This window comes from Periplaneta americana, chromosome 7 (assembly GCF_040183065.1).
Source record: "Periplaneta americana isolate PAMFEO1 chromosome 7, P.americana_PAMFEO1_priV1, whole genome shotgun sequence".
Classification (NCBI taxonomy): domain Eukaryota; kingdom Metazoa; phylum Arthropoda; class Insecta; order Blattodea; family Blattidae; genus Periplaneta; species Periplaneta americana.
In genome coordinates, this window is record NC_091123.1 from 150547919 (window position 1) to 150561935 (window position 14017).

The following is a 14017-nucleotide window of genomic DNA, read 5'->3' on the forward strand; positions in this document are numbered from 1 at the left end:
GTTTATTTTGTAAATTGAAGAGTTCGAACCATAGTGGGCCAAGCTCCATTTATTGAAAACGGAGAATGCAAGGGTTGAAGTTAAGTGAATACCATAGTTTAATGAAGATTGACATATCATTTAGTTTTAATGTGTATACTTTATATTACTTGCTATAGTCCCGTCGCTCTAATTTCCGGCAGCCAATCGCGTTGCAGGTCGGCTACATTTAAACGTGTGCGTCTTGTGATTCGCTGATGAAGACGTTATTCATTTCTTAAGGCTCGATAAATGCTTAATATAATCGCCCGCCATTTTGGCTCTTTCGTTGGCATTCACAGAAAGCACACGAAGACGTTATTTGCCGCACAATTATTTGCTCAATTACAGTGCGTTTGATTTATTATCATAGGAGCTACGACATGATAATGTTTAACGGTGTGGCAAATAGATTCCTCGTATGGTAGCTCGGCAACGAAAGAACAAAAATGGCGAACGATACTACCTACCTAGACTTTATAGAGCCTTCACTTCCTAAGACGTAAGCAAAGAAGAGGAGTCACGCCGGGAATAACAGCGTCGCGACTAGCCTATATATGTTTCCATTGAACTATGGTAATAACTTCATTTTAACCCTTGTTTTCTACGGTTTTAGTAAATGGTGCCTGGCCCACTATGGTTCTGAACCCTTCAATTTATCCTTCCAAAAAGTGGAAAAATTCAAATACTGTATCTTGGAGTAACAGTAACAAATATAAATGACACTCGGGAGAAAATTAAACGCAGAATAACTATGGGAAATGACCAGTAACAAAAACTTCAATGGTAAATGCTCACAAGAAGGAATTTCTTAAGTTTGCAAACAGGATCGATTTTTAGCTATGATATGCCCCAGGAAATCAAGATATACCAGAGAAAAATAAAGTCAAGATAAATGTCGAATTGAGTTTAAGTTTAACTTGGCAAATATCAGAACACTACTTAAGAATATTAAATCAGTAAAGTATTATACAAACTTAATGTCAAGAAAAAGAAATACTAGATGTATTACTAGTCTATAATAGGTGTTATATATTAGGAAACTTCAACATAAGGGATTAAAACAAGAAAAAAAGTACCTAATACAATTACACAGTACAAAGTAACAACATTCAGCCATTGGTACAATTATGTAACATCAAGACATTATTAAACTAAGGATGGAATTAATGACAATGTTAAGAAGAATAAGTATGTAGTATTACTATGGATGTAATGGGACATGCAGTGAATGAAGATTTAAAAAAAACTATGTGAAATGCCTGTTATTATTCGGCTGAGAAGCTTTTGTCATCTAGTCGGCTGTCAAAAAATCTGAAAGTTAGAATTTGTAAAATAGTAATAATACCGGCTGTTCTGAAACTTGGACTCTCACTTTGAGAGAGGAACAGAGATTAAGGGTGTTTTAGAATAAGGTTCATAGGAAAATATTTGGGGCTAAGAGGGATGAAGTTACAGGAGAATGGAGAAAATTACACAACGCAGAACTGCACGCATTGTATTCTTCACCTGACATAATTAGGAACATTAAATCCAGACGTTTGAGATGAGCAGTGCATGTAGCACGTATGGACGAATCCAGAAATGCATATAAAGTGGTAATTGGGAGGCCGGACGAAAAAAGACCTTTGGATAGGCCGAGACGTAGATGGGAGGATAATATTAAAATGAATTTGAGGGAGTTGGGATATGATGGTAGAGACTGGATTAATCTTGCTCAGAATAGGGACCAATGGCGGGCTTATGTGAGGGTGGCAATGAACCTCTGAGTTCCTTAAAAGTCGTAAGTAAGTATACGGTACTCTATTTTGTTCAATTGATTTCCTTAAGCAGCGATCTCAACCGGAAAGCCGAAAACACACTTAATGGGGACTGCGAACAAATAATGATAATAATAATAATAATAATAATAATAATAATAATAATAATAATAATAACAACAATAATGTCAAATACAATTATTACACACAAATTAAATTAGTTTTCCTTCTTTCTTTTACACATCTTTAGTAAATTTCAATCTTACATAGTATAAGGCAAAATTGCGGGCTTCCAGGTTGAGGGGTTGTTACGGTGCCGAGCCTTTACCTAAGATGTCACGATGTAAGCCTACTATAGCACATTAAAAAATAAGGTTATTTGAATACCAACATTAACAACGGACAAATATACATGTCATAGACGGGATTAGAACCTTCTCGTACAATCTCTGCTTCCGCGCATATAGTCTTGGTCTTCTTACTTTATACCCCTATTAATACATATGCTAGTGGATTATAGTGATTTTTTAGTTGACCGGTTGAATTTTCTTTTGCCAACTTTGTTTCGAATTTCGGTACTGATGAATACTACAAATGACAGTTACTTTCTAACTGTTATGTTGACAGCATCGTTTGCCTTTGAAAAAGCTGCTCACATTCATGAAACGAAACTTACTAGCGAGTGATGACCTATTTGAAATTTAAACATAATTAATAATATTAATATTAAAAAACAGTACAGTAACAATTTCATTAATAAATAAACAGTTTACATTTTAAACGGATTCGGTTTTCGGAGTATGTACTAATAATTTCATGTAGCCATAATAAACTGTCAAGTTAAGGCTCATGAATAAAAACCTGTTTAGTCAAACCAATGAATTTCATGTTACCAGACAAAATATATTTATTTTGCATAAATTATTATTATTATACTATTATTATTATTATTATTCTACGTATAATATATTATTATTAGTATTCATATTATCATTATTATTATTATTATTATTATTATTATTCTACGTATAATATATTATTATTAGTATTAATATTATTATTATTATTATTATTATTATTATTATTATTATTATTATTATTATTATTTCCATACATAGCATTTGGATTTTACCTGCTTTGGTGATATCTGGTAACAACTGACAACAACAAAATGATGACCTAGCTTTTCAGGAACTAATATACGTGAACCCCACTTTGGAATGGAATTGGAATTCACGGTGGAGATATTAGGGCACTATGGCCCAGTACTGCGATCTGTTACGATCTATTGCGCTAACCCCCAAGCTAGGCGCATTCCTAAGCCTACACTGGCTGACTACACTAAGGTTCGCTGAGTACCCAGGTTTCGAGCAGACAACCTCTCTCGTTCCTAGGCCAGCCCTTCCGTGCGTCGCTAGTCGGTGATCGGGGTATTCTATGGAATGGAGAAATGGTGACGGAATGATATAGATGCCTAATATGAGGGAAAACGGGAGAACCCCGAGAAAAACCCCAACTGTGATCTGAATCCCACTTTACTCAGTGAGGCAATTTTATTTAATGCGTAAAATGTATGAGTAAATATGTGTTACCCATATGACAGTTTACATATAGCCTCCATTCGACACCGATTGTTCTTTCTAGATGAACTGCACGCCGCTGATTTCCAGACGCAACTGTTGACAGTGGTCCATAAAGCAAGACTTCATCAAGCACCTGTCAGAAATGACATTAAAGTCGGTTGGCTACATAAACTTGAACTACGCCTCCTCGAGTATGGAGCTGCTAATTCCCGTCTTTCGTTACATTATCTAGGGACCCACTTGGCAAGCGGGCTTGTTCTTCGCTCAAAGCATCTCGTTTTATGTTTATTCCCTGCCAAGTTTCCAGTGCAATCTTTAATGTAGGATAACGAGGACACTGAAATCAGAACTTTTTTATCCTTTATATTGTCCGTATCCAGCTGAGAAGTCAAACATGATCAGCTTCCTAGTGAAGTAGAGTTGCAGACATCAAGGATTTTAAGGGACTGTTCCGTATTCAAGAGAAATTACTCGTAATTCTTGTAATACATTCAGAGGACACAGATAGCCCTACCATCATTCGGATGACAACGAATGTTATCTCATGACCAGAACTAGGAAGTTGGTACCAAAACTGTTCAGTTGTGTGAGCTTGGAATAAATCTCTACCGAATGAAAAGTAATAGCGCAATGTTCAATGTCAGTAAACCAGAACTACAAACATGTACAGTAGTGGAAAAAAATAAACCGGACCGACGCTTATAGCTGATTTCAGAGCCTTGTTCACTTCAGAGCACGACAGACTGGTAACTAAGACTTTCGTGGTTCGAATCCTGCCTGGGAAGGAATTTTTTTTTTTTTTTTTGTTCCTTATTCAAATTTATTCTCAATACTTTTTTATTGCTGGTAAAATCCATGTTTTTGGAATAATAAGTTAATTAAATAGTAAAATATCGCTGCAATTGAAAAGTATTGGGAATATATTTGAATAAGGAACAAAAAAAAAGTTTCCTTCCCAGGCAGGATTCGAACCACGAAAGTCTTAGTTACCAGTCTATCGTACTCTGAAGTGAACAAGGCTCTGAAATCAGCTACAAGGGTCGGTCCGGTTTTTTTTTTTTTTTGCCACTACTGTACAGCCGGGTGGTAACCAAACATGTGCCCCAATCGTCCACAGCCTTAGAACAAGAAAATAATAAACGAATGATAGGTCTATAAAAACAATAGTTTGTAATTAGACCTATAAACTTCGTAACTCCCAAACTAAAATAATTTACCCATACATATAAAAATAACATACAAAATATAGTCGACCTGGGTAGCACAGTAAGTATAGCGGTGGCCTTCTGTGCTCCAGGTTCCGGGTTCGATCCCGGCCCACGTCGATAACATTTATGTGTGCTTAAAAGCGACAGGCTCTGTCAATAGATTTACTGGCATGTAAAAGAACTCCTGCGGGATAAATTCCGGTACACCGGCCACGCTGATATAACCTCGGCAATTGCGAGCGTCGTTAAATAAACTATAATTAATTAATTACAAAATATACAATTAATGATTATAACAAATAACAATGAACATTTTCATTTTACCAAAGGAATATTCCTTTTATGTTCAGAGAAAAAAAAAATATTAATTTGTACTCTGAAAATATTCGTTCTACGTCACAAGATGTTACTGGAGCAAATCTGAAATATGATACAGTATATCTTATTATTATCAGGTGAACAAATACTTTGTGAATCTAATAGTGTATATCGTATGTGGCACATAATATTAAACTCATAATTGTTTTCAAGAATGTTTTTTATTTCTATTGTAATGACAGCTAGGAAGTTCGTATCGTAATTCTGACGTTGAACTTGGACTGTAATGCAACCGAATGATAGCAGCATCAGACGTCAACATTTAATGAAGAATAATCCGGGAAAAAATAAATCTGTTACACACTCCTGTTTGCATAATTATTTAATAACATTAACTATTTTAAAAAACGTAAACGAATAGTGAATGATAAATACCGAACAGGGAAAGGAAGTTCATGCCCTAAAAACGTGAAGATTATGTATGCATTTATGCCATAAAAATAGATAAATATGCTACAAAATGTGCATTATCAGTCTGAGATTATTTTAACAGAATAATAAGGTATAGGTAACTTACGTTTAGTCTATCGATTTTGAAGTGCTTGTCTCATTGCAGAATGCTCCATTTATGCTGTTACAGTTCACAACTAAGCAGTGACGTACGTTTTCTGTTGTCATTCTTCTCCAGTTGTTTCTCAGCAAAGCTTCGTAGCGCGAAAAACTTTGTTCTACGTCACAAGAAGTAAGAGGGGCTTGCACAAAAGCTGTGAGCTGTTCTATAGAAAGTTTTGTTGGTTTTTGGGGTGTTTTTCTTTCGAGAATATCTTGGATTTCTTTTAGTTGATAATAGCCAGGATTTCTGGAAAGAATATTTGCTGTTTTCTCGTTCACTTTATCTCCTACATTTCCTGGAACTGATGTTAAACTGGATATTGTTCTATCGAAATCTGCTACAGACTGCAGTAAAGGAATACCAATTGCTAACTTGAGAGGCTCGCTATGAGGGCATCATCGTTACGTTCAAAATTCATGAACATAAATTAGCCATGTTTACGAGGTTCCACACTTTTAAAAATGAGGAAAGACAAATAAACATACATAATATGCAGTTTCCTTGCATAAATGTTAAAATATGATGATTTTATGTACAATAAAAGTAATATCATTGTATTCAGAAATTTGTGATTCATGCAGATAATCTTTCAGCATATTCACACAACGATAGAGAACAAATATGCAAATCCATGAACTTCCTTTCCCTAATAATGACAGTGAACACGCCTGCACTTAATGAAGACAGATCGATGACTTCCAACCAAACAATAGTGATATTGTGTATCGTCTGTAGCGAACGGGAGCAGGGCGAGGCGTGGGTGATATATATACTCGCTGTACTCTACTGAAATCTACTTTTTTGGTACGAACTTCCTACCTATGCTCATGACATCCGTGAAGAAGCCCCTACCACAGTCTAGTATATACAGTCACGAAGCTTGAGTTGTGAGGGTACTAGGAACAACAGACTGTGCCGGTACTATTTCGCATTGTCTGTAATGAGGCGATATTAGCGATCCTAGTGGTTAGCAACTATCTATGGGTGCATATTTACTACGTATTGAGCTTCGTGATTGTATTTACTAGACTGTGCTCCTAACTGTATGTCGTCGGCTATCGTTCGTTGTGCGTCTCCATCACCGGTTCACGTTCCACAGAGAGGTATACAACGGTTAGTATTACAGTAGTAGTCTCGCTGATCGTCTGCATCCGGCATTCACATAGCTCCTACACTTACAGTTTCGGAAGATAAAAGCATGTGATATTATGTGGTCTCAAGCATGTCACCATTACTCTTTTTTACCGTTAACAACATAACAAAATAAATAAACGAACGCGCTAGGTTTCTTGAATTGTGTTTGTGTTGTCCGTCACGCGGTGTGGCGTGTGTTTGTTATTTCGTTAAGTTTTTGTAATACTGAGCTGTAATCTGCTCCCCTTTGTAGACTACACAAACAAAACTTCCCTCCCTGCTGCGGTAGGCCTACAGTCTTTCCTTCTTTTTTGAACACCCATCGAGTTTTAAAAAAGATTCTGCCTTTGCGAGCAAGTGTAGTTTTAATTATAGTTAAAAATAGGAATAGCCACATACTTGGTTATTTAACGACGCTGTATCAACTACGAGGTTATTTAGCGTCGATGAGAATGGTGATAGCGAGATGGTATTTTGCGAGATGAGGCAGAGGATTAGCTATAGATTACCTGGGCATTCACCTTACGGTTGGGGAAAACTTCGGAAAAAACCCAACCAGGTAATCAGCCCAAGTGGGGATCGAACCCGCGCCCGAGCGTAACTTCAGACCGGCAGGCAAGCGCCTTAACCGACTGAGACACTAAATAAAAAATAAAGTAAATATATAAATAAATAGCCCTCGCATCATTACAGCATAATTGCCAAAATCTAATTCGCAATTCACACTTTTTAATCAATGATGATGAAAAGTCGAAACAGAGGGCAACTAAGAGCTTCACTGATAATTAAAAATTAGGAACTGGATTCTGTGGGTGTGTTCTGTAACAGCAGAGGCAAAGCTTAATCTTAGTAATGCACCTCCTGGCGATGTGATAAATTGAATCGATATTGTACAAGCAAAGTAATTTGATCAATAACTGAGATACAATTGAACAGAAGATTCGGGTTGTCGAGATAGACAGAGAGACTAAAAATTAATCATTTTACAAGCCGCTACCCACGTCAATTAGTCTTCATTAAGTCTGCTCCACAAGCCTGGAGTTCGTAGCTGTTGCGTCTCCCTTGTTAATATAATTATTTGTTACCGAGAGAATAATTCGTTTTATTTTCGCTAAGAAGTTTTGTCACGATATAATTCACATTCTAACACTCCAACAGATTCTTGGTACTCGTAGACACAGAACTTATCTCTCTCTTATTGTGTGTGTGCTTTTTGTTAGAAGAGTTCAGATACAACAGTCCTTGTGTCTGCGACTTCTCTTTTGAATTTCCATAATCATAAAACTATTTAAGCCAAATTTCTACACTTTTATCCCTCAATGACAACTTCACAGACCCCTATAAAAGTAAAAAAAAAGAACAAACATGTACCTATAGCAACTTTTACATAATATTGTCTCAAACTGGCAGATTTTTATTTTCTCATTATACGACGTGTCTCTGTACAGCGATTTCTTCTGAACTACCGAACGAATTTTGTTTATATTCAGTATCTATGAGTGAATTTATCCGAAAATGATGTATATTAAATAAACTAATTTAGTAAAAATATTCATTCATTCATGGACAGGTCTTTCACTGCAAGCCCAGCGTTCTCCAGTTTTTCTTATGTTCTGCCTTGTTTCCTCATATGATCTATATATCTTAATGTCGTCTATCATCTGATATCTTCTTCTACCCCGAACTCTTCTCCCGTTCACCATTCCTTCCTGTGCATCTTTCAGAAGACAATTTCTTCTCAACCAGTGACCCAGCCAATTTCTTTTTCTCTTCTTGATCAATTTCAGCATCATTCTTTCTTCATCCACTCCTTCCAACACAGCTTCATTTCTTATTCTGTCTGTCCACTTCACACGCTCCATCCTTCTCCATATCCACATTTCAAATGCTTCTAGTCGCTGCTCTTCGCTTCTTCGTAATGTCCATGTTTCTGCTTCATACAATGCTACACTCCAAACAAAGCACTTCACAAGTCTCTTCCTTAGTTCTTTCTCCAGAGGTCTGCAGAAGATGCTCTTTATCTATTTAAATCTTCCTTTGCCACTGCTATTGTCCTTTTGACTTCCTGGCAGTAGCTCATGTTACTGCTTACAGTGCACCCAAAATATTCGAAGCTGTCCACTTGCTCTACTGCCTCATTTAGAATTCGTAAGTTTACCTTCTTTATTTTTCTTTCTATGACCATAATATTCGTCTCATTTGCATTTATCTTCATTCCATACTGCTTACAGCTGTCATTTAGCTCCAGTAGCATATCCTTTAGTATCACCTCCTCTTCTGCTAACAACGCCATATCATCAGCAAATCTTATGCACTTTATTCTTGTTCCTCCTACTATCACTCCTCTGTTATGAAAACAGTTCTTTACTAAATTCTCCAAGTATATGTTTAACAGGGTAGGTGATAAAGAACATCCTTGTACTCTTCTCCCTATTTCACTTCCTTCTGAAATTACTTTTCCTATCCTTTATTTTAAATCAATACACGATAGCGAGTTAGATGAAATTATAAGAAATTGTTCTCTTCGTGATTTTCTATTTGAATTACATAAAATAAATGGATAAATTAAATGATGCTGTTCGCGTCAAAGGAAAATTATTTCTTCAGATAAATAAATTATTTAAGGAATTACCTTAGTCTATTTTTAATTTGATTTCCGCCCAACATCTGTCGACTCAGCACAAAAAAAAAATTATAAAAGATCATGCGACGTGCAATCAAAGGCGGGCAAAATGACGTAAATCCGAGACGTTTTTTCAGGCATAGATAAATACCTTAGATTAGAAGATCTCCAACTCAGTGTATAAGATCGAGAGACTATTGAAATTGCAAGTGAATTGCAAGAGTGAAAAATTAAAATTAATGTTGTGGAAAGTCAGCCTCAATTTTCCTAAAACAAGAGGTATTTGAAATAGTCTTACATTAAAAAAAACAGTTAAATATCTCGGAATAAAAGCAGACTGTAGTCTAACATGAAAATGATATATCAACAGTACCAGTGTACCACCATAGCTAAAGCTCACAGTCGATTTCATTCCCTTATATGTATGATCTCCATTCCCCATCACATGAGCAATATACATGTAATAAGCTCTCACCCAATCAGCATTGCACAATCATCACCGATGTGGATGTTTCTGTCAAAAACAATGAACAAACTGCAAGATTTTTAGAGCAATACATAGAAGAGTACAGGGAATATAAATACAGGGACATCATTTTATTTTTACTTCAATTTTTATTGTAACTGAGTTTTTGAATGTACTTCACTCCCACCCCTTCTACTAATGAAGTTTCAACTGTTCTCCAGACAGAATCAAGGCAGCATATAGTAAAGAGCACTGAGTTATTGAGTACAGTACGTTCCAGAAATATGTTCGCGTTTTCCAGTGGACGAAAGAGCTTTCAATATTGAATCATATTTTCTCACAGGTACTGTCCGTTTGCCTACGTCGCATCCCGATTTCCCCCACCTGCTTCTGCACGCCCCTCTTGTAAAAACAGGGGTGTCTTAGCTCTTTTCTGAAAACATTAATTTCTGTTAGGAATTGGACGTTTACGTAATATTATACAACTGTTTAAAATAACTTAAATAAAAGGGCCTCGTTAAGTAATTAACTGTCACGTGATTTCCCTCCTTTCCACGATCCTGCGGCATAACCACTTGGACGGACAGTAGATGGCAAGTCTGAGTAATTTTATCTGTGCGGGTCGGGCAGAAGTGAAGATTGAATTTACAGTACGTAAGGTACTCTTTTATAGAGTAGGTACAGAATTATTTCAACATGAGTTACTAGTACGAAGGACGAAACTGGCAATTGGAATTAGATGCAATAGTCTATAGTGCGATAATATGCACAAAAGAACTGAAGCCTATATCGAAATGAACGGCCACCATTTTCAAAAATGTGTTTAAATATTCATATTATGATTATTCTTCAATTGAACTTCATTCTCTATATTGTACGCTAATGTGCTGTAGACAATATAATATACACTGCATAATGAATACGTTCGCATGGATAACTCAGTTCGTGAGTAAAAACACTTATTCTTAATACAGTGCTGCATTCTGATTAAACAAAAATCTAATGAAAATCATCGAACTCAAAATCGCGATATTTCCTAGTTTACGTAAATGGATGAAGTACTTTTCTTCCCTCCTATACCTAGCAAAGTGATTTGTTTGTGTTTTACTCCGGTATCATCGAACTCCAGTCGTGGAAGGAGGTAGCGAACGGTGTTTCCGGTTCTCTAAAGGTATAGCCAGGTTAATATTAAAAATGTTAGTAAAAATAAAATGATGTCCCTGTATATCGACTTCATTATAACCTGTAAATTGATCCATTTTCACTAAGATTAAACATGTCCATTACACATTACAACTCACGGCACGAAATTAATATCTTGTATCTTATGCATGATAAACACATCGCTGCTGACCTGAACAAATATTACTGGATAACATTTAATTTTCAGCATGCCTACAATACAAGCAAAACTTCCATCGGCCTAAAAGTGGTGAAGAGATTCCAGGCCAACTCCAAGAGGAAGAGTCCTCTGGACCGGCTCTGCTTACATAACAGTTGACATACAAACAAGGAAAAGAGATTTAGCATACATTTACTAAACACCTCATTGTGCTGCCATGATAATTATCCTGCATCCACAAAATAATTAGCGAGTGGTTGTTGTTATCGAATGGTTCCAATGTCATCCTCTGTATTAATGTATTCTCAAAACTATACTTTCTCTTGGGCATGCGTACAAAACACACAATACATATTTTCCATTATCAATGTGTAAGTTTACTACCAATTAAACATGTCAATTGCTCGATAAAAACCCAATCTAAATATAGCATAATAAAATACCCTCGTCTTCAATGGCAGATATTTACATGAATAGGATACAAATCACTAGTTCTGGATTAGATAGTAGCCTATAATGTATTTTATGCTCGACCATGTCGTAATGTAGTAATTATAAACCTGGTAGCAGCCCTTTAATGGACCTCATTAAAGTACACCTATTCATTAAAGTTCAGGTTTTCCACCAATCAGAAAGCAATATGAATGCACAAGTATCGATTATTCTCGGATATGCAATCGAAATACAACTAGCGAAACGTCACGGAGGCTGGAAATCCAATACTGTCGCAGAAGGTTATGTTCTGTTACTATAATAATTAGCGTTAATTGTAAATAATATTCAAATAAATTCAATTTGTCATCTCGTTTTTCAATGTCTAAATCAATTTCCAGGTTATATCAAGATTAATGTTCATTTTACTCTCTAGATTATATCAAGGTCAATGACATTTGTTCCTCGGAAAAAATCAATACTTTCGCTTCTGCGCACATCTCACAATTTACGAGATATTGCACAAGGTCACTTCCGCTCCCCAGTCAGATAAGAATAATATGAATACTTATGAATAATTTCAAGTTAGAAATATGGTCGAGCATAAAAAGCCGTATGAAACTTGCCTATAATGGTAATTAAGACGCTCGTATGAAAATTATAAAACTCGCTTGCGCTCGTTTTATAAACATACTCGCGTCTTAATTACTACCATTATAGGCTCGTTGCATAATGTACTATTATACAGTATACACGCTAGAATCGATACAATAAATTTTCGACTCTCCAATATAATGTGTGAGAACTTAACTTACGTCATTTACCCAAGTATCCCTATCTAGAGGGCGACGCTCCAAAGCTCATAGTTCTTTCAGCCGCCATAAACGCATTGTCCTTGATGCACCATAGAAGAAACACGTAACACCGTATGATTGTGACAATTATTAATGTATCAATGTTATAATTCCGGTAGGCGAAATGGAATTATTCAGCGAAAATCTACCACCAAACTCGTTTTTGTTCACTACAAATTCTAGTTGGACCTGCTGGGATTCGAACCCGGGTTACCAGTGTGGAAAACCGACGCTCTCCAAAGTAATATCTTAAAATTTGTATTTTTTTTATGATGAACAGACTTACTTGAATGTTGTGATGACCTCAGTGTCTGTTGTCAGGGTTGTGACAGTCTCTGCGAATTCTGCAGGGGTTGCGGTCCGAGGGCGCTCTGCATCGATATCGGTCGTGAGGTTCGTTGTTGAGGATGAGGCCTCCGCCACTCTGATGGTCCTGGCAACCGCTGAAGAGTTCGACTTTAGTGACAAAACACTCATGAAGTTTTTCAACGCGGAAATTTTGCCGGTTAAGTTACTTATAATCTTTACTCGGAGTAATATAGTTAACAGTAGCTTCTTCTTGTCAGAGTTTCAACCTGAAGAACATGTTTCTCGAAGTAATTCCCAATCATATTACAGAATATTTAGAAGTAACGTCATCTTCATCATTTTTCATTAATTAAATAAAGATTTCTAATCTGTTGTCTGATTCAATGTTTTGCTTTGTTTATTTTCATTGTTGAAGCGTCAGTCAACAGTTTCTATATAGTAGTTGACTGATTTCACATCGTTAAACATTGGAGAGGTTATGTCATGGTACAATTTGTGCTTTTCAGAATCATGTAATAACACTGACCTCGGATCAATTGTAGTATGTAGCATCTCACAACAGAACGTATCTGATTACTACATCTGGACGGCATTTCACAACATCTTGGAATATGAGGAAGTTGATTATCTAATTGTGGAGTGTAACACTGCGTGGGCTTGAGACACGACCTTCCAAGATCATCACACTGCCTTTGTATTCAAGTCGGCGTATAAATTTAGTAATATATACCAGAAATGCAAATCCGTAATAGTTTGAGAGGAGAGGAAAGCTAACTTATTGAAGAGAAATTTATTTTTCATCATTGGCAATGTTCACATTCTTGATGATTTTGTCTCTATGGCGACTCAAATTAGAAATAGTCCCAAGCCATATGCGGTGAATAATACACAGTTCTTCAATCTAGGTCTTCGTTTCTGACTCGCCTCCTGTAATTAAATCTGTTATTTCTTTAAAGCGGCAGTACACCTTCATCTTAGAAGAAAACCAGATTTGTTTAAATTGTCTTCTTGCTTTCCTCCGGAACCGCCGGGGTATCTGTCACCTCGGCCTTGCTTTCTGGTTCTTGTAGAAGTTTCTGTTCGTCCAGAAGCTTCTGTTTCTCTTCGGCTTCCTTCTTTATTTCTTCAGCTCTCTGCTTAGTTAAATATCCTGGTAGCCAGAAACAAGCGTTTATCAGTCTGAACAGGACCCAAGCAAAGAAAGCCAGTGCCAGATACGTTCCCGATGTCAGCATCATCTGCCACACGTTTACAGAAACTTGTTGGTGACGCATTGCTTACGGAACAGATGTCGGAAACAGGAGACTCCCTTTTCGTTTGTTATTTTGTCTGAATTAACAAAATAATCTCCCTCTTC

General features: G+C 36.4%; 1 protein-coding gene across 2 annotated transcripts in view; it reads right to left on the reverse strand.

The window, feature by feature from the left end:
• Positions 1–12843, reverse strand: part of LOC138703585 (mucin-6-like) — a 454211-nt gene extending 441368 nt beyond the window's left edge. For both annotated transcript variants that reach the window (XM_069831585.1, XM_069831584.1), the window contains exon 1: positions 12638–12843. In XM_069831585.1, coding sequence (XP_069687686.1) covers positions 12638–12828 — 191 coding nt within the window. In that variant the 5' untranslated portion in view covers positions 12829–12843. The remainder of the gene's footprint in view (positions 1–12637) is intronic.
• Between the last annotated feature and the right edge of the window lie 1174 nt (positions 12844–14017).